Source organism: Melanaphis sacchari, unplaced genomic scaffold (assembly GCF_002803265.2).
Source record: "Melanaphis sacchari strain LSU unplaced genomic scaffold, SCAv2.0 Contig105_pilon_pilon, whole genome shotgun sequence".
NCBI classification, from domain to species: Eukaryota; Metazoa; Arthropoda; class Insecta; order Hemiptera; family Aphididae; genus Melanaphis; species Melanaphis sacchari.
The window spans coordinates 20,326-43,676 of record NW_020270395.1 but is presented as its reverse complement, the minus strand read 5'-3'; the positions used below and the strand labels follow the sequence as shown (position 1 = coordinate 43,676).

Below are 23,351 nucleotides of genomic sequence, written 5' to 3'. Positions count from 1 at the left end.
AAGTCACAAGTACTCGTGAATAATATTTTTAAATAAAAAACAAAAATTTTATTTGTTTTTTTTTTCAATTACATAACAATCTAATTTTGTTCAAATCTTAACTTAAAATATCTTAAAATAAATGGTATATTTTTAAATGTTTTGGTTACAGCATAAAATATTTATGAGAACTCTTGTATTATATTTTCAATCCATAGCTATACAAATTGAACATTAACAAGTTATTTGCATATTTTATTAATGATTTCAACGAATTTTGTAAAAATTTAAATTACAAATAATAATAAACCTACTTTATAAGTAAAAATCATATCTATTTGGCTATGTATCTTGAATATTTTTAGTGCAAACTATAGTATAATAACAACTTATAAGATACTTTATATTAAATTATCACGCTTTTGATTACCTAGGTAGAAATTTCTTATCAATATTTAAATACCTATAAGAAAAATACTAAGAAGAACTAAAATTTTGGCAAGCATGTATGATGTAATTGAGCATTTCGACATACATAGGTACATTACACATTTTGATGTATAGGGATAGATATTAATCTAGAATAATAATAGTACTATAAATGTAGGTACCTATTATAAGAATTATTAAGCGATATTGAAGGGAGCTGTTCAATAAACAACTAAGGACTGTCCGTCAGAATCAAAAATCGTTTTTTTAACGGTCGAGTCTTAAGTGAGTGTTTAATTTTCTATATATTTATACAAATATTAAATAAATTATATTTATTCTGAAAAATTTCATTTATATTTTAAAATTAAATTAACAAAGAAACGATAAATAATAATATTTAAGTGTACCTACCTAATTGTAAATGTATTAATCTTTAAGGTTGTTTAATTATTTGATAATTACTTTGAGCGCATTTTTCTTAAATATAATTGAAGTATTCAACAAAAAACCAACATATTTTGAACACGGTGTAGATAACAAGGGAAATGCACAAATTATGTAATAAAAATAATCTGAAAACAATAAATAACATTATAAGACGCATGTCAAATCGAACAATTTAAAATATCATTTACTTTCGATATTTTGATAATGCGCTTGTCAAATTACTTAAATCTTCGTGTAAAATGTGTTTCCTAATCCCGTAAACAGTACGCGGTATATAGGATTTCCAATCGAATTTTTCGAAACTGAACCAAAATGTCTCACGATCCTCTTGACTTAGTAACGACCATAACTCTCGAGTATTACTGTTGTCGAATTTCCATTCACTCGTAGTAAACACTCTGAGCAAATCATTCGTGTTTTCTATTTTTTTATACATTTTCAGCATCCTGAATCAATACATAAATTCATGATTAATATTTTCGATAATCTGACATAGTTACGATATTGTAAAATACAGATGATGTAAACAATTTAAATAATTTAACATGTAGGTAATAAAATTTACCTGAATGTAATCGTTAGAAATCTTTATTTAAAATAAGTGACCATTTAAAAATCACAACAGTATTAGAAATGGAAATGAAAATCTTTAACCAATTTTATTTTATGTTTATTTAATAAAAACCCTAATACTATAAAATGTACCTTATGGTTTATATTATTAGATATACTACTTACTTTAAATTTTTTCCACGAACAATGAATGAAATAAGATCTATGATTGCACCAGGTATCCAGTGTAAAAAAAATCTCAAAATATTAATGAGCCATCGATTGGTAGAAAATATACAAAATATGTACCACATTGATTCCAGCGGAGGCGCCTGGTGGTATGTTTCAAACGTATACTGTATGACCTCATCCCAATGGATTGGGCTTTCAATACTAGATACGTAATTATATATTTTTGGTTCCTTGTTTTTTTCGAAATTATATTGATGTCTATCAAAATAATTAACAAAATACAAATGGTTACATCATAAATATGTAATAAATTATAGGTACCTGTTTGCTGTACTCCACATTACACTAATAAGTGCATTTACGGTGTAATCGACTGGAACAATATCAGTTATTTTATCCCTGGATAATTGAATTGTTCTTAAAACGCCAACAATCAGGGGAGTAACTATTCCAGATAGTCCATTAATATTATCTAACCATCCTGGTTCTGGTTCAGATTGTGTGCACCCTACTACAATATTGTTATCGTTTAATATTTTCGATTAGATATTTCGAATTGGTTTCGATAGTATATGTATGTTACGGGTAAAATAAAGTGCTGGAAAAATTACACGACATTATGCGCAGTGCCCATCGATATCAGGTAAAGTAAGTATTAAAAGGTTACCACTACCGTCTATTTTATAAACAAGTCCGGACAACAATTCAAATCGATCAACATACTATTGGTCAATGTAAAAAATGTATTTCATTATATATATATATACATATAAATACTCAATGACGAGGTTAACTGGACAATATACAACCGAGTAAGTCCCCAGTTGTTATATAATAGTTTAGAGTAAAATATTTAAATATATACTATATAACTTAATAGGTATAAAAGTAAACAGTGTAACTTAATCAAGTGCTATATTAGCAATCCGTGCTCAAATAAATAAAAATAGCTAATTTTAATGTTGAAATATAAAAAAAAACTTGAACTATAATTATTATATAGATACCTAGACAAATATGTATCTAACAATAATAACAAATTAATTAATATAATATTTATTCTACAAGAGGTAAAGTTCTTTATTTGGTATTTTACATTACCTTTTATTCAATCACTGCATCTTAGCAATATAAAAACAATGATAGCTAGCAAGCTTTATTTTCACTTTAACCGTTAAATTTGGGCACTGTACACAACACATTAATGTCCCGCTACCCCACTTTATCATTACCATGTAACTAAAAATAATTATTTTTAATCTATTTTCCATATATATTTATATTTTAAATCCTTACTAATTGATGGACGAAATATTGAAATCGGTAATTGATTTTTATTTTTTAAAATTACATTTTCTGTAAGTGCTTTCGTGAAAGTGTACGTGTTAGGCCAATCAACTGAAAAGCTATTTTTTCACAATATATGATAACTAAAAATTAGAAAAAATGTTGATAGAAAAAAAACTAAAAAAATATATATACTTACAGCTGTGTGTTTTCATCTTTTTTAATTAAATCTTTTAATTCTTCAGTCGATGTTGAAACGGGATAGAATTTTTCTTCAATTTCACTTCTCGGACAGTGTGAATAAGCGGTTGATACATGCACAAAACCCTGAGATTATAATAAATTATCAATCATCTGATTGAAAAACTGTCACAAATAATTATGTTATTTTGTGATTATTCTTATTATACCGCAGTAAAAACAAAATTCCATACATTTTTTATGGAACTTGTTTTTTTTTTTTTTTACATTTTCTAATACAACTTTTATAATTTTAATATTTTATATAGTTTCCCTAATTTTTATCTTAATTTTAAATAGATCGAATTTATTGTTTCTCAAATTTCTCCAAAAGAAAATATTATAAAATGAATTTCAAATATTAAATAATTACTCTGAATACTTGTATAATATTAAAACACATACTTTATTTATTTATTATTTAAATTTAAAAAACAAAACAAAATCTTAATCGTATATCTAAAAGTAATTAATTAATTATATATTTCTATTACCTTAAGATTAATCATTTTTGTTGCTAGTTCTAATAGATTTTCTGTTCCTTGAATGTTTATTTTCGTTGCCATCTGAATAGTTTCATTGAACCTGACTGTAGCAGCACAATGAAAAACAAAATTCACATTTTTTATCATCCAATCACGATCGTCTGTTGAAAACCCTAACGAGGGTTCTCCCAAATTTCCATCAATTATTTTTATCTTAGTCACGAAGTCGGGCTTTTCTTTTCGAAGACGGTCAAATATCTTAAAACGCACAATATTAATTATTAAATATAACATAATAAAAATACAATTATTGTATTTAATCCTACTAGATTAAAGTGTAAAACCTAACATATAATAAAATAAGTATCGTGATAATTAAAAGCGAATATACATATAATAATGTAAATTTCTAAAATGTATGTGTTTCCTTTTTGACCAAATTTCTCCCTTCTATTAATATATAACATATATTATCTCATTTAAAGCCCAATACTCGAGTAATGCAGTAAACAAATATTGTATTTGAAACAGTTTAATTAAATGTGGCCCAATTGTTGACTATTCTGTAAAACTGTTCCTTAATTCTCCTGACAAATGGTTTATGTTGAAGAAATTTTTAGCAACTTTTTTAAATTCTTAAAATAATAATGATAAATAAAAATTGCCGACATACTAATAATTAATAAGTAATGTTTATTTAATTAATTTATCGAAACAGTGTATTTATATATATATATATATATACATTCAATTTTTAAGTATAAAAATAGACTTACAGTTTGTTTATAGATATCCGCAGCTCTTGAACTGGCAGTTATTCCTTTCTTCTCTCTAATAAGAACCGCAATAGTTTTCACATCACAAGACCTTAACAATTTTTCTGTGAGTATTTTTCCTAGAAACCCTGTACCACCAGTGATGAAAACCACACCATCCTTATACGCGTCGGCTATATTCATTTCTTTAGTTGTTTTTAGTCAGATATCACACAAACTTTTTCACTGCAAATAGCAAATAGCGTATGCGTAAATCAGTTATATACTAATAACTGAAACGAGTTTTTTTATCTGACTAGTCATTGATAACCTTCCATTAGATTAGTATATTTAGAGCGGGGCGATGAATACATTGTTATTACAACGATGGGTGTATTTTATTTATGTTCGCCATCACCTTTTGGAGTAGAAAAATTCTTTAGTTTTCAACCTTTAGGGTGATTTCTTGTAGCAAATAGAAACTAGTGGGTAGGTACTTAAAGAGAGTCAAAGTAAAATATTCTTCGTAACTTTTTTAATATTAAAAAAAATTGAAAATGTCATGCCAAATCAACTTTTGGTACTCGTAATAATGATTTCTTCATTTTTTTATTATTCAAAAAAAGAATAACCTTAGAAACTTTAAATATTCTCCAAGCGCTTATATTATTATTTTCTATACAATATGGTATAATTTTCAAAATATTTTGACTCCATTGAGGTATTTATTTTTTATACGAACCACCCGAGACTTTTCTGTTATAATGATAAGTGATCTTTAACAATACATTTCAATGATGTACATTAATAAAAAATATTAATGAAAAATATTTGTTTAATATATACAAAAACGTCAAAAACATGTTGGGTTATCACTTCCAGCGGAGAGCCCTGGTCTTAGTCAAATATTTTATACCTACTAAGCCTTAATATAGTCTTTAGCGTTTGAGATGCCTTATTTCTTGATAATTATCAATAAGATGAATTGCTGTGTTTATCTAGCATTATCTCGTGTTTTTTGGGCAAATTTAGTAATCTCGTCCTGGACAGAGGTTGTCATCAAATTTCGGTGGATAATGTCGTTTCTATCGTATCGGTATGCAGCGACAATAGTACGGAGAGCAATGGTTTGTAATCTCAATATTGGTTTCAGTGGCACAATCCTACAGTTGTATTCTATGTTTTATAAGTTCATATTAGTTTAATTATCGCTGCGTATAAAAAAAAACGTTTGCTAGTAAGATCTAGTTCGGAGTGTCTTCCGATCAACCAATAAAGTTTCCTCAATTTCTCTTAATTTGTAATTTTTTCTAGCGAACGTGATTTTTTCAGTTTAACCGTCAGTCAAGGTGCATTCCTAGGTATTTTACAGAATCGTTTAGTGGAATGATCTGTTTATCTAACAATACTAAGTTGAAAATTCTTTTTCGCAAAGTTTCATTTACGTAGTTATAGACAATAAACGTTTCTGATTTCTTTTCAGTTTTTTTTTCCATAAATGACGATAGAAAATTTATAAATGGAAAAAAATATTTAAAGATGTGATGTATTATAAAATTCTTAATAAGCAGTTCAATTCCCGATTAAAAAGAATTAAAAATTTATTGTTGCAATATATTTTTATAAGAATTTTATTTTGAGTTTTGATAAAATCATCTTGAAAAAATACAAATTATTTCATTAGAAATCCATAAAAATTTATTTGTTTATACCTAAGATTTGAAAATATAATATTTAGTGTTCTATAAGTTTTTAAACCTTCATAAATACAAACAGTGTATCAAAAAGTCAAGTTAATTTTTTATAAACGTGTTTTAAGTTCAAATTTTAACGATATTATATATTTACTCATGTAATAACTATTTCTCTTCTAACTTTTTTGTAGTAATTCCTTAAACAGTAGTTACAGAATACTTAAAATTGTCACCGAATATATATTTTATCATTTCCTGTACGTCGTGATAATTTTCACAATGTTATTAATTTTTAAGTCAATTTAAAATTTAATACAAGATCCTCATAAGTTATTTTTATGTCTACATAAAATTATATTTTATAGTAAAAAGTTATGAAATCTTCAATTTTTATAGATGAGATTTGAAAATATAATATAATATTCCTTATAAATATTTTATACAAGAACTAAAAAATATAAAAATTATTCAAACACAATTCATTTTATTTGATATTTGAACAAGTTAAAATTTGAATATGATATCATATATCAACAATAAATAACGATGTTAATTGTTTTTCTATAAATCAATAAATATTATTCGTTTAAACATAATACTTTTACAAATATTATTATGAATTTTAAAATATGCAATGATATTTTTGGTATATTTTACCTGTATTTACTGTTTAATGGTGTTTATATAAAGATCTTATTTCATTTTAAGTTATATTTATTTAATATAATATGATATAAATACATATTACTATAATCATTATTGAATTTTATTGTTAATGTTTCATAAAATTTGTAAATTAATCTGTAGTGTCTTTTTAACCATTTTGTTTGATATACCTACAGGCTACAACTAATACACTATCGAATCTGTTAATTTTATATCTTCTAGAAAATTTATTAAATGTTGATAAAGCGCGAGGTCGCTTTGAGTAAACTTTTATGTACTCTTCGGTGGTATATCAAATTATATATTATAAAATATTTTGTTAAAATATAAAATGATTAAAATGTATTAAAATATAATAGCCCAATTTCTGAATTTAATAATAAAAATCATTTAAAATAGTGACTGATTCAAATCAAAAAAAATGTAAAGTTAATTAATGAACTACTTAAGGAACAATTAAAATAAAATCATATATTTATACTTCTTATAAAGCATTAAGTGAATATTTTAAACATCTGAAGCTATTAATTTTTGCATTATATCCAATAACAAAGTCAATTTTGTCCAAAATTAAAATATATATATATATATATATATAAACTTTGAAATTATTACTTAAGTTTATACGTAAAGATTGTATTTCCATGTACAGTAGACGCCGCTTATAAGACTCACTTTGGGACCAGCACAAAGTGAGTCTTATAACCGATTGAGTCTTATAGGCGAAGTGGAAAAAAAAAATAATTACGTATTTATAAATTTTATTTTACTACATATTTTGCTTTGATTTTAATACATTAACACATATTACATATTACATACTTTATTATTGAATAAATTTAATAATCCCGATAAAAAAAATAAAATTATAATAGATAAATATTACATATTACGATAACTGTGCAGCCGCCAGATAATCAGTACACTATAATAACAATTATCGTTGCGATAAATGTGAACTTTTATCTGCGATAAAAATTATTATACGTTATAAGATACCAACAGAAACTAGAAATAATCAACACGAATATTATTTAATTTTTTAATACTAATTTATTTCTAAATTATAACCAAAAAAGTTTATTTTCTATTATTTATTTTACGAAATTTGAGTCTTATAACCGAAGTGTTGAGTCTTATAACCGATTTTTTTTAATGTATTTGGATACGTCCGGACCGTTCCAGATGAATTTGAGTCTAATAAGCGACTGAACCTTATATCCGTGAGTCTTATAAGCGGCGTCTACTGTACTAATAATTATTAACATTTTCTCGTAACATTTTGTTATTTTCTCGATCAAGTAATGCTTTATGAAAATTAATTTACAGCGAGTATATTGTGGTATAGAAAGTAGTAAAATGCATATGTTATGAAAAATCCGACGTTTATTCATAAAAACATTGTTTTCAACACTACGCAGTTAAGTGACGTCAAACGATGTTAAAATGAAAAATATCCAACAGTTGACTGTACAAAAAAAATCTTTCTGCTTGTCAATGATTTATTCATTTTGTTTGAGTTTAACGTTTAATAAATACACAGAATACCTGTGCGCTCTACGGTTTATCTTTATCTGCATTGACTTTAATTATGTTGTAGTTATGTAATCAATTTTTATTCCACCATAAAAAAAAATCTATCTAGTTATTTATTAAGTCTTCATAAGCAATCATTTTGTCTGAGTATCAACTATAATTTATCCTATACCGACATCATTAACAATAAATTATCCTAACTGTTTCCTTATACAAGTATACAGTTGGTTATTTTATTATATAGGATATAAAAGATATTAAAATGTTGTCAGGTACTTATGACGTATTTAAATGAAGATTATAACATTTTTTTATTTTGCTGATCATTTTCGTAGGCTAAATTAGAAAATACACTTTTTATACATATACTATAAAAAAAAAATGTACCAATAGCATTTTTATTATTTTAAAATTATAAATGTTGTGAAAGTATAATAAATTATAAGCCCTTCTTAATGGGTCACTGTACTCAATACAATATAATATGACGTAGGTAGTCTGGCGTGGAACGGTGGTCAGCCTCCGTCACTAACGCGTTCTGAGGTCAAGCATAAGCTGGTATCGCTAGCTCCCGGTTGTGCAACTATCCGGGTTTTTAGTGAAAAATCCTCGCCACATATACACGTACTCCAAAACATTACTTTCCCTACAGTAAAAACCTACTACAATCTAATAATAACCACTGTTGAAGCCATCAATCTATATAAACATCGTAAACAAAATCATACTGAAAAAAACATACTCTACATGAAGGACCTACGGTGCAAGATATTTTAATGAAATAACTATATTATGCTGATCTGTTTAATTGTGAGTAAAATAAAAACTGTTGAAAAAAAGACATTCATCAACAACCAAAAAATATTGAAATATTAAATTGGTGAAGTTAATAAATTAACATATATACAGTCTGGTTTAAAAAATAGAAAATGTTATATATTGGTATTGGTTTTTATTTTTGGTCATAGTATTTTATACTTCAGTGAATTGACAACTTTTTATTAAAATAATTTTAAAGTTTAAATTTGGATAAAGCTAGATATTTAAATGAAGAATAATGATTTTAGATAATTTATTGTTATTTTATTTAAAAATAGTATTTGTATAAAGCTTTTATAGACCCAATTTTCAAATACAATGTTTTCACAAAAATCAATTAAATACATAACAAAATACTAAAAACAAAGTTTAAAAAATTATTATTTTGTAACAATTATTATTCTTATCGATTTTTGATCTTATAAAAATTTGTTTAGGTATTTAATTTAGAACTATTACGGTAAATAAAATACGGTACATCTGAATTGCATTCAAAAAAAAAAAAAATAATAATAATAATAAACATAAATTGGAATGTCCAAATTGTATGTCGTGTACCCGCAAGTTTATCTTTATTTATTATGCATATATGTGCACGACTTAAACTTTATTTTTGATCATTTTATTTTTTTTTAAATCGCTTGAATAAAAACTGATTAGTTTCAATTAAAGAAGATGACACTGTGAATATTAAATAAAACAATTGTAGTTTAAGGTAATCAAGTAAATGTATTTTAGATTTTAACGTGGCGTTTCAAATAAATAATAATATTATAAAATTTTGTGTGGTTTTTTGACAATATACAATATGCAGTCACAAAATAATATGGTATCACAACGGAGGCCGAAATTCTGGAACATCCGATAAAATTTGTCCAAAAAAATTTTTCTGACTAAACTTTGGATCCAAACCATAGAAGTCTGCCAAATTTTGGGACCGAGCTCTGAAAATATAGCTTACAAAACTGTACTTATTGTCAACTTAACCACGATGATAATCTACCTATTGAATATTAATGTAAAGCGACATTAGATACACCATTTACGTCATATATAAGGTGGAAACTCCGTTGATGAGTATAATGTTATATAATAGCTAATGTATATCATATTATTACATATAAATATCTAAATAGAAAATGACAGGTGACAACAACGGCGCATGGCGGTTAGGACCTCGTATGCCATTAATGAATAGACTACCGGTTGGTCGGATATGAAAAGATGACAGCAGCATGTACACCATCAGCGAGCAAAAATATATTATGGATATGTGAAATTGTGATTTACATTAATAATTGATACCCTCCTAACAATTCTAACCTCACTAAATATTAGTGATGGGCATAATCGAATGGTTAGTAATCGAAACATTTTCATAATCAAGAGAATCTCTCGAAAAATCACTCGAAATTAAAATCGTTTTTTCGTATGATAAGAATAGTCAACTGCAACACACCTACCCGTTTAATAAAACAAAGTGGCTGTCGATATTTATATCTAATTCTATCCAATTAAGGAGTAGTTGGTTAGCTATTTCCACTACACGAACCGATCTTAAGAACCGGGTTGTTGAACTCATACAAATAAAGTTTTCTAAGTCATACTTTACAAGTCCTAGAAACTTATGACCTGCGCTCATAAGCTAACACAATAGAAACGATACTATAGCAACGTATTACAAAGTTTATTTAAATGACTCAATATTAATACAATTACACAGTACACTATCACCTGAGTAACCCTGTTCTTGAGGGTAGTATTTGAAGATCACAGGTGTAGCGGAGTACGAGTTGAAGCGATTGAATAAATTATGATTTATCTATAAAGTAGGTTATTTTACCTATAGTAAATCAAATTAAAAATATCACTTAAAAATACAGAGATGACTATTGTCTCTATCTCACGAATTAACCTCGACTGACAAGCTATTTCAATGATTTGCATATACTCATATTCTACGTTCCTGTGTTTTTCTGACCTAAGCAAAAATTGCAGAGTGCGGCATAAATGACGCGTCAGTAACATATATATCGTTACACAACTATTATTACTTATCGAGATAATCGAAAAATCACTCGAAATATGAATAAACTTATAGTAAATAATTATTAGTTAAATGTTGCTATTTTATTTACTGGTATAATATTAATTAAAAATTAGGCTATAATTTATGAATAATAATAAGTAATAACCATGATATAACCATGATAATGCATTATTAATAGGTACTTTAAATAAAAGACATTTTTTTATTTAATAATTATTATCTAACTTTTAAATAAATCTGTTGATTTAAAATACTGTAAATTCTTAATTATGAAGGTAATAAATACATATAATCATAAATATTAAATATGTACCACATTGAAAATTGTAATGTCATATATAAACCATTTTTCAGATTTAAAATATACCTACTAAATAATCAATTACCAGATAATAATTCAAAACATTTCAAAATTCTATTACGTTACTCATATCAGAAATTACTCGATTACTCGATTATTTTATTCATAATCAAAATTATTCGATTACTCGATTATATATCTCGATTATGCCCATCACTACTAAATAGTGCACTATATTAGATAATAATATTGAAATCCTTATACGAACAATTTCTTAACATTTTTTCTGATTAATCGTAGAAATATAGAGTCATGGCTTTTTTTTATAAATATTTTAAGTTTAAATTTAAAGAACTGGTGGCGTGACTTGTTATACATAAAAAAAATAAATAAAATAAAACGAAGTTCTAGACTCTAGATATCGTTAATTCCCAGCCAAGTGTCTTTCTTAATCAAAAATATCATGTTAATAACAAATGCTTACCTATTGTACAGATTGTGTATATCTAATTGTAAAATAAAAAAAAAGTTTAAATTTAGATGAAGTAGATAAAAATCCAACAAATGTTATTATTAGGACAATGATAACGATAATGTCAAAGCGCAGAGAAAAATATTACACGATGATGATTCCATGTAACGAACGCGACAACGTACTGACGGTTTATAACATACTTATCTATGGTAACGAGTGATATAAAATGCTTTGACTATTGGGAATCGGAATACTAAAAATATTATTCAATAGATTCAATAGATAGAAGTAAATAAGCAATGAGTATTATTTGTAAATTAAACACAAAATATCTAAATGGAAATAGCTAGTCATAAATGATTAATAATATAATATTTCTTTCTACTTTCTAGTCTAATTATATGTGGCACATAAAATCGGTGAAAAACTATCAAACACCAAATTCAATGGATTAAATGTAATTGGTTAAAGAGGTTAAAAGTCAAAACTATACCTTTACACATCAGATACTTTGCGGAGAGTCCAATAGTTCAATTCTTTTGATGTAATAAATTATGATAAACGAAATTTAAAATTAAAATAAATTATTGAACGATACACGAAAATGATAAGAATTGCATTGGTGATGAAACGGGTCCATTATTGTGTACATTATCAATCTTTTAACTATCTGGACAAAAAAAAACGTATTGTGGATTACCCAAAGTACTTAAATACAACTAAATAATAAGGTAACGACGTAATATTTACAACCTCTACCACTGCAATTTATTTGCGCACATTCAAAATTTTGGCTGAGAGTGAGTTGCGGCCCGACTTGTCGTTTCCGGTGTTGATGACTAGTGAATTGCGGCCCGGTAATTTTTAAGGTATAAGTTAGTTGCGGCCCGACAATATTTCACCTACAGGTGAGTTGCGGCACGAGTAGTTATCATTAACTAAGTTATATAATATATAATTATATATAACTATAAATTAAAGATTCGCTATGTATATGGGAACTTATATTTTTATATAATATACATAGATCAGTGATTCCCAACCTTTTTACTACTACAGACCACTTTGAGAACTATCGTTACGTCACGGACCACCTCAATAAGAATTAATTTTTTTCACACATTTTAAAATTTAAATTATAAATAAATAAAAACAATGAAATTCCTTGCAACAGTCTTTAATGTTTATAATTGATAATGTTTTATTAAAGCTTAAAATAATTAACAATTTAATGCAAATTACTATTCTAAAAAAATGTACATTATAATATTATATTTATTTAAGGTTATATTATTATCATTATATTATATTATTAATAAAGTTTTAAATTTAAATGAATATATTAGTGGTATACATTTATACTAAAACTAAACTTAAAAATTTGTTATCTTTTGTTGGATTTGATAAAACTGACTAAAATAATTACAACAACACACGCATGTCGGCATAGTGACTTGGTAGCATACTTGCATATTATTATATTATATTATATTATATTAATTATATTTGTCATGATATTTATGTTGAGATCTTACAATTATACACCAACCCGGACTTGGCTATTAACTCCTCTATTTCAAACATGAAGTAATTGCTTCAAATAATCTTACATCCCACTGTCATGTATATATTACATATATATATATATATATACATATTATCGTATGGCCACAATTCGTACGTACCTCTCATGAACCCGGGCCGCAATTCATACGTACCTTTTATAAACCCGGGCCGCAACTCTTACGTTATTTTGGGACTGGGCCGCAACTCACTAACACCGAAAATTTTTATCTGAAAATCGAAGACTCGCTTGCCCACAACGAAATCAGTCGTTTACCTGAAAACGGATCACCCGCTTGCGAACATCAACATATTCACACACTTGCATGGGCGCCCATAAGTAATATTTTAGGGGGGGGGTCAAAATAAAAAAATTTTCGAATGTAAGATAATAAAGATTTAATGTTATTTTTCATATATAAATGTATACACTATACATGCATGTTATATTTTTATTTGTATATATATATATATAGTGTATTAATAATAATTGCCATACGAATAAATAAATAAATAAATAATAATTTTAATAAGTATATAAAAAAATAGAAATTAAATAATATAATTAAGTATATTATTCGGTATCAGTAAATAAGAACTGCAAATTTCTTCGTTTTATTTCAAACTTATTAATAACATCCTGAATGAAAGTATCCTTGTTTGCGTTAGGTTAAAATATTTTTAATACCTATATTGTGATCTTTATAGATTTACCACAAATTATCTGCGATAAATATTTTTACGTATAGGTTATACGGACTACAGAATACGACCCATCTATGATGTTAATATACGATAACAATGAGTATATTTTCATATTTATTTCATATCTTAAAAGTAATTACACAAATAATTTGCCTCGGTAATTAGGTAATATTTTGGTAATATTTTTTTCCGGGGGGGGGGGGGGGGCAACATTACCACACATTATTAAATATTTGATAGCAATATAATCTTACAATCGATTATGTAAATTATGTCATTTTGGATTTTCCGTACCTAACTACATTTAGTACAGTTTTAGTGGTTATGGTTCAGTATAGTGGTGACTAGTATGTTAACGACATAAAATCTTTAAGATGGACGTAGAAATTTCTGATATTTTTGAAACAAGGTGTTTAAGTGAGAAGGAAAATGTGTGCACAAACGAGATCTAATACTAGAGATTAATCTACATAGACACAAAATACATATCATAGGTAGCCGAAATATATGTGTGCAATCGAGTTGTTTTTTTTTGTATAAACGAGTTGTAGCCATTAACCACGCCATCCACCACAGTATAATTATATTGACTTTAAGTATCACATAATAATAAATAATAAAATGTACAATATAGAGTATAAAATATAAAAATAAATATAAAAAATTGACATAATATGTTATGCATAAATCATCACTCCCAATAATCGTGTCAACCATAACATAAGACAAGTGCGGAATGCCTTTTAAATTAATACAAATAATATAAATAATATAAAATAATATCATTACACTAATCGCGTTGGGTCACGGTCGCGAACTCGAGACAAATTATTTATATATACTAAAAATTATATTATATAGGCACCCGTTTATCATATGCTATCATAGCTTAACTATAATCAACACATTTATAATATTATATAATACAAAAATATAATTATACACACCTATCTATTCCACGCAGAATAATCAATATACTGACACAAAAATGTTATAAACAATATAGACAAGGGTATTTTCTAAGGTTATTAGGTTATATATTTTTGATTAATCCTTAAATGTTCACTAGGTAAAAAAAACAACAGGACATTTTCATGTAAGATTTTTCTAGTTAATTTAAGATTTAAGGTCATTGAACTTAAAAAACATCGCCTTAAAAAAAATTGACAACTCAAATTTGAAATATGAAATATATCTTAAAGGACACAAATTCTTAAGCCCATTGTTTTATACATATATCCCCCAAGATACATAGTCCATATTTCTTATTACTTAATTTATAAATTATTAGATCTAAAAATGTAAAAACCTTTTATTATAATCATAAATATAATTATAAAATTAATTTACATAACTGCAAATATAAAAAATTGATAACATCATACTTATATGTAATAACAGAAAACAAATTAATATGTTTCAGTCTTTAGTTGTAAGCTAAAATAATCATTTATAGTGAAACATTTTAAAACAGTTCCTACCTTCTATATGATACAGTCTTAAATTACGTTTTAGGCAAATTACACTTGTTTGCCTAGTTGAACAAAACAACACCTTCCTTTTTTCGTAAAATCAGGATAATAGTCTACTTTATCATATCTGATTTTATCATATGGTCTTGGGGCAATTTCATTTTTTATTTTTTTGGCAGGAAAATCGTTTGATTTTTCTAACGGTCTACGTCCAACTCTTGGCTTGTCTTTACTCGTCAACGATATGTCGATTCATGTCTAAACTCTTTTAGCCTTTTTTGTTTTTTACCTAGTGCTTTACAGTCTCTACGATATAGTATCCATGCGTTATTAACTCTATAAAGATTTGTATCTTACTAGATGCATTATTTTTGTACAATAATTTTCATGGAATTTGAAAAATTATTTATTATTAGACTATTGGTTACACTAGATATATTTGTGATAGACCAAAAAATAAATAAATATTTGGCGGGAATGCGAACAGATTTCAGTTAACAGTTACCTAGTGATTGACGATTATCAGTAAAGTGATTGTGATAATAATTTTTTCATTTTATTTAATTGTTCTCAAGAAGACATAATAACGAATTTAAATTAGTTTTTAAAAGTTTTATTGCATTATTAGGTTCATCGGAATGATGGACAAAAGATTAGATGTTTTAGTCGAAAAAACGGTCGATTTAATTTTTCTCGCGCGCGCGACGTTGTACACGTTGACAATGTTGACTTGAGTATGAGTGTGGCGTGTGCGTGTTTATTTCTAGTATTTCTAACAACACTGTCATAATAGAAATAATTATTTATAAGTTTATAAAAAGTCCTACAACAATAAACTATAAACGATCACGATATCACGATTAAAATCTAATAGTATATTTTAATATTATTATTTATTAGTATATATTACCTACTTGTTTATGATCCTATGTATATATTATTATGTATAGGTACTGGGTTATAATGCTATATTAGTTACAATTTTTTCGTTTGCTCTTTATTTAAGTAATTTCATCTAGTCAAATTAATTTTCTAGTAATTACAAAATGTTGTATTTATGAAGATACAAAAATTAAATTTCATTATTTATAACATGTATCCTACGCAAAATACAATTTCTTGAATTCAGTATTTACCGAATTTACTGGTTAGTAAGTCAGCTCACAACTTTCAATTACTTTTTTCTTTAGTTTTATTTGAAAAAATTGTTTTCAAAAACTAGGATAATAATTGCTATAGCCTGTTCCCTGTGGATAGTGGTTCTGATGATTCTGATGATGACAATGTATCAGAAGTACCACAGCATGAAATGGAGAAGTTTATGGCCACATTAGACAATGATTTTGAAGATTGGAAAAGTTAATTTTATTTTTTTAAGTATTAATTTATATATTTTTTTAATTGGTTACTAAAATATTTTGAATTGTAGGAATATAATGAAATATTAGTGAAAGAATTTAAAAGAAAACAAGAAACAATTGATAAAAATATATTATAGAAGCATAATATAGAACTAAATTATTTTATTACTGAACCATAATTATACCAAGATACTCTATTACCTAATCATGAAAATCAGACATATTCTAAATCTATTCTATGACCTTTTCAAGCCACTCCGTCATCTTCTCAATCAACTCCTTCATTCGGCTCAAGGCGTTCAAAACGAATGCATAAATCAACAAACAGTTCTAATCAAGGTAATGATAAAATACAAACTAATAATAAACCAAATTTAAAAACTCAAAAAATAAAGAAAGTTCCTCCAAAAAATTTTGAATTTAAATAGAAAAAATCTAGTCCTAATTTTAATGTCGAAGTTCCTTTAACTCAAGAGTATCTCGTCAATGAATATACAAAGACTCCTTTGGAATAATTTTCAACTTTTTTTCTGATGACATATTAATTTTAATTGTGGAACAAACAAATTTATATTCATTTCAAAAGTTTAATAAATCAGTTTGTACTACAGTTAAAGAAATAAAAGATCTAATTGGTATTATGTTAATTTTGGTATTGTAAAAATGACAGCATTTTCAGATTACTGGTCACTATATATAAGATATAGTCAAGTATCAAATGTTATATCACTAAAAACATATAAACAGTTTATGCGTTGTCTACATTTTTTTAATAATGAAGAGATTGATGACTCTGATAAGTTTTATAAAGTTAGGCAACTTTTAGATGTAATTCGAATAAATTGTCTGTCAGGTTCTCAAAGGAAACGATTTTCTATTGGTGAGATGATGGTGATCTACAAAGTGAAAAAAGCAGCATCGAAAAATTAGAAATTTAAAAAAATGATAATTTAAGTTTTATTAAAATGTTACTAATTTCTCCTACCAATATTTTTTGAATAATAACAATTAACAAAAATTGGTCAAAGACATACGAGTATTATAATACTCGTACGTTTGGGTGTCCAATTGAAAAAAAATGTATTAGTAATAAAATTACATTAAGTTTAATTGTAGAAACATAATACGATAACCTTCTAGTCACTCTACAATGATACATCGTATTGATACATAATGTTTCGTTTAACACTGCAAAGGTTTCAATAAAATACCGTTTCTTATACATATTTTTATCATATTGTTGTTATATTTATATATTCATATGTCATTTAATTTCGTCAACCTTTTTCAGATAATATTGTTTTTATTGACGTATTTATAATAAACAGGTTTATTTTTTATTTTTTAGCACGCACGTAAATCTAATTAAAAGTTTTCTTTGATTTTAATATAATATATAATGTAGTATAATTTCATACAGTAAATAGTATATGAATAAAAAATTAAATCGTTTGACCTTAATCATACAATTTCAAATATTTCATAGTTATTTATTGGCAGGAAGAAATTATAATAAAGTGTACTCATGTAAAAAGTGTTTCACTTGCCGTTTTTTTGGTTAATGTTTTTCAGGAATAGGACCTCGTCATCTAACAAGGACTTACTGTATATATCATGTATTTCTATTATTAACCTTAAGTCATTACCGGCTGACTTTGCATCTTAAATGAACGTTTGAAGTTCAAATTTCGACAAAATTATTCAAAAATATTTTGTTAGTAGAATTCATAAATCTCTACTATTCAACCCTTTAAGGTTCTATATAAGTTCTTTATTTTATAATAATTTAAAAATAATAGTATTTTTAGTATTTCATTTAATGTATACTTATTTTGATCTATTTATCAGATCATTTAGTTGGGGAATTTTAAAAATATTGACTGATGTTTCTATTAAATTTAATAAAAATTCAAATGACCGGTATTTTAATTAAAAACAAATTAATTAATATTTAATTATTATAAAATTTAACTACGTGTTTATTTTTTATCGACACAATTTAAAATTTATAAAATTCATAATGCAAGAAAATCTTTAAAACTGTTATAATAATCGACTTAACATTTGTGTAAATAAATCACCTATACAAAACGCCGGATAATTATAAATGTATTGATAAGTTATAATCAACATAAAAATAAAAAAATACAAAATGTATTGAATTCAAAGTCAATGTTAGACATTTTAATTAAATATGAATTCAACTAGGACTCCAATTATTCTAATTTAAGTAAGTAGACAAATCATAAAAATAATTTTGATTTCTATTAACAAAAGTAAGTATAACTAAATAAATTAAAACTATTATGCAGTTTTTCATTTAAATTTTCAAATATCAGTTGTTTTTCTATATGATTATGATATGTAGGAGTATGATTGATGCATTTTTCAATTGATCATAGGTAGGTATGCATTACATTACAAATATCCAATACAAAAAATGTATTAGGATATAAGCAATTAAAACAAAGAACAATTGATGCAACCAGAATAATCTAAAAAAAAAGACGTTAAATAAATAATAAATAAAAAATAAAATATCATGACACGTTAAACTTGATTAAGTACGATTGAAATTTCAATTTTCTTGTCCTCGAATTCTACTCAAACTCAATTTGTCTTAAGCAAAAATCTAAATTTATTTTTGTTTAAACTTAAAATTGTGACTTAAATTTAATTAATACACTTTTATATTTATCCAAAATGTTGTTTTAACTTAATAAATAATAATAAGCATTTAATATTGATAATTAAAGTTATATTTAAATTTTAAATTTCTTTTGTGAATAAATAATTACTAATTTAATGTTTAAATATTAATACAATATTTTGATCAGATTATTTGAATTTTTCAAAAGGTCAGAACACATATTTTAACTTAAATTTTTTTCTAATCGAGAGCTTAAAATTAATTACTTAATTAAATAAACCAAAAACAATCAATACTTTACTTTCGATTTTTCGATACAGCCTTCTCTTTATTGCTATAGTCTTCGTGAAGTATATATTTTCTGATTCCAAAATAATAGATTTTTAAATAGGCTTCCCAATCGAATTCTTCTAAGCTAAACCAAAACACGTCACGATCTTCTTTACTGAGTATAGACCAAAGTTTCCTGGTATTTTTATTGTCAAATGACCATTGTTTAGTAGTAAATACGTTAAGCAAATTCAACATTTTTTCTATTTTTGCATACATCTTCAGCGTTCTAAAAAAAATATAAAAATGTTTCTTTAGCTTCTATAAAAGTTCTAATTAAATCTAAAATTTATTAAGAAAATGTGTTAAATTCAAAAAATTTTAATTTTGTTTTTACAAAAAATACAAATCATATGAGTGTAAAGATTTGCTTACACATCTTTTTGTAAAGAATGTTTAAGTATTAAAATTAAAAATTACTATTGTTATATACATAAATAAATTATAGGTTATAAAATTATTAATCAAAACTTACTTGGGAGATTTACCACATATAATTAATAAAAAATCCATTAATGCAGCTGGTACTGTATGTAGCCAGAATTTCAGAATTATGCCAAATAATAAATTGGTATAGAAAATTTCATACAAATACCACACAGATCTCAGTGGAGGAACTTCAAAATAATGGTTGCGTATTTCTTTAATAAATCTGTCCCATGTCAACGGACTTTCAAAACTAGAAACGTAGTTATATATTTTTGGTACATTTTTCGTATGTTCTGAACGTTGATATCTAAAAATAATGACAATTTTAACGTGTTAGCATAAATTAAAGAAAGAAAATAAGAACATACCTGTTAACTGTATCCCACATAACACTGATTAATGCGTTTACTGTATAATCGACTGGAATAATATCAGTTATTTTAGCCTTGTCGACACATATCGCTCTTAAAATACCAGTTATGGTTCCAGTAACTATACCAGATGGCCCATTTATAGTATCCAACCAACCAGGATAAGGTTCTGACTGTGTGCATCCAACTGTAACATGCGGTCTTTTTTTTTTAATAATTATTTGTCTTTATACTCGTATTTGACTTTATTTAAACCGTCAAATTACTTCGTCGCATCGTAACCGAAAGCATTATTACCGCGGTTTACTCTCAAACATAGTAAAACAATAAATACAAATTTGGCAATCGTTTTAAATAAATCAACTATGTATATTTTATGATTTACTTATTAAACAAACATGTTGTATACATTTTCATATTTTCAACTAACAACTTATGATAATAATGATTATTTTAATATTTTTTTTTCTGTTTTAAATTTTAATATTTATTTTACCCATCCAAAAGTTTTTTATGTACAGCTCAACATTTCTAATACAGTTAATTGGAATAAAATATATACTTAAGTTATTTCAGTGAAAGTAAAATACAACGATAAGAGGTTGCTTTATTAAGTTCATACTGTATATTAAATGTTGACGGTTATTATAATGTTGGGAGATAAATAATTTTATTTAAAACTATGTAAAGGATAAAATTAATAAAAAAGTGAGCAAGTAGGTAACCATTCTGCTAAATTAAGTGTCAAGTATAGGTACCTCGCATTTTTTTGGGTTACTAAAATGGTATATTAAATTTGACTTAAATTATGTACCAACAGTAGTATATTCTGAGAAAAAACATTTTTTTAACTTTGGTTACAAATATTGTATAATTATTTTAATAATAATACTAAAAATTTAAAAAAATATTATTTTTTAGATTTTAAATGGAATGTCGATTCTACTGATTTTACAGTGATGTGTGTTATTTTATTATTTTAATTTTTTGTCTAAAGCAGTTTTTTTATAGAAGAAAAATATTTCGTTTATAAGCACTGATATTAGTTTTTGTTTGCAAATTAAATCAGATTGAATAAAAAAATACCCAGTTTTTTTTCAAAATAATCGAAAATCACAAAAAAATAAATAAAAATAAGAATATAATTTTATAACATTTAACACTATCAATAAAATAATTGTTTGATAACCAAAAAGTTAGATCGTCATCACGCATAACCGTTTTTTGTATACGATGATTGGTAAGTATATCATTAAATTCAAATTTAACACACCCATTACAATGACCAACTAAAATATATCCACAAGGCACAAATAAAAACATAATTTAGCATTTTAATATTCCCATAGTTTGATCATCATAATCTATTACTGTATTTATTAAATATACTTACTAATCGATGGACGAAATATAGAAATCGGCAATTGGTTGTGATTATCTAGTATCAAATTTTCTGCGATTGCTTTAGTAAATGTGTACGTATTAGGCCAATTTCCTAAAATGCTATATTATATATATATAAATAAGAATTTAAAAAAAAATGATTACTTATTTATAATTATAAAACTTACTTAGCACATGAAATTTCATCAATGGACATATTTTTTAGCTCTTTAACTGTAATCAAAACAGGGTAGAATTTTTCCTTAATTACATTCCTCGGACAATGTGAATAAGCGGTCGATACGTGTACAAGACCCTGCAACAATAAATATTAATTATGCATTCGGATTGGGCTTCGTCTCATGTTGTAATACCCGGAAATAAAAAAGCAGACTTGACTTAATAACAACCAGAGCCTCAGAAACATCTATATTATTTTAAACACACTAAATAGAAAACATTTCGGGAAAATCAGAATAAAGTATCATTTCACACTTGCAGATCTCTAGTCAGAATAGAATACACTCATTCAAATCACTCCTTCCTTATTACCAAAGGACCGGTCCTGAAATGCAGTGGCGTATTCAATGGTGGTTAGGGGGTTACGACCCCCCTCGAAATTTTTTCGACTATTTATATATTTTGTAAGTCACACTACACATTACACATACTGACATACTTATACTACAGTATACTATGATAATTTTCGGGCAAAAATGTTTTGTTTATACATTTTAAATATTTATTATATTATGTTTTTAGAAATTTATAAAGCCACTTAACATAACCTAAGTATACTTCATATCTTATATTGGCCTTACCGTCGAAATCATATAATTTATAAATCATTGAACATTTATCATCAAGTATGGTTGTACATCATATCAATAACAAAATTTATCTGTAGGTAGAAAGATCATAAATTAAAATTTTCTTATCTTTCTGTTTTTTTCCAATAACAAAAGTACCTACATATATAGTATCCACAATACCTAAGTAATAAAATTTCCATCAATGCTAATTCACATTCCGCAATACTCTTCAGTCGGCTGCTTTATGTGCAGTTGAAACTTGAAAGCACTCGTATTATTTATATTTATGTAATTTAATCTACTCGACTATATTGTTTTTATAAATTTTGAGACGTATACTAATTAATAATTTATAATCATAAGTA

The 23,351-nt window shown here is 25.6% G+C and overlaps 2 protein-coding genes across 4 annotated transcripts in view; both read right to left on the bottom strand.

Moving 5' to 3' along the window:
- Positions 1-833: 833 nt before the first annotated feature.
- LOC112603102 (fatty acyl-CoA reductase wat-like) lies at positions 834-4,851 on the bottom strand. The gene is made up of 8 exons (XM_025351529.1): positions 4,391-4,851; positions 3,624-3,872; positions 3,089-3,216; positions 2,899-3,008; positions 1,924-2,113; positions 1,597-1,860; positions 1,047-1,304; positions 834-983 (listed from the first exon to the last, which is right to left on the bottom strand). The coding sequence occupies exons 1-8, from the start codon at positions 4,571-4,573 to the stop codon at positions 890-892; spliced, it is 1,476 nt and encodes a 491-aa protein (XP_025207314.1). The 5' UTR covers positions 4,574-4,851; the 3' UTR covers positions 834-889.
- Positions 4,527-23,351, bottom strand: part of LOC112603082 (fatty acyl-CoA reductase wat-like) — a 22,576-nt gene continuing 3,751 nt past the window's right edge. Inside the window, exons 3-8 of one of the 3 annotated variants that reach the window (XM_025351521.1) lie at positions 22,363-22,490; positions 22,185-22,294; positions 20,789-20,978; positions 20,467-20,727; positions 19,963-20,220; positions 4,527-4,615 (exon numbers count right to left, since the gene is read on the bottom strand). In XM_025351521.1, coding sequence (XP_025207306.1) covers positions 4,588-4,615; positions 19,963-20,220; positions 20,467-20,727; positions 20,789-20,978; positions 22,185-22,294; positions 22,363-22,490 — 975 coding nt within the window. In that variant the 3' untranslated portion in view covers positions 4,527-4,587. Of the gene's footprint in view, positions 4,616-9,878; positions 10,029-19,326; positions 19,507-19,962; positions 20,221-20,466; positions 20,728-20,788; positions 20,979-22,184; positions 22,295-22,362; positions 22,491-23,351 lie in introns of those variants that run through there. The other 2 variants (XM_025351506.1, XM_025351514.1) reach the window with 2 other exon arrangements.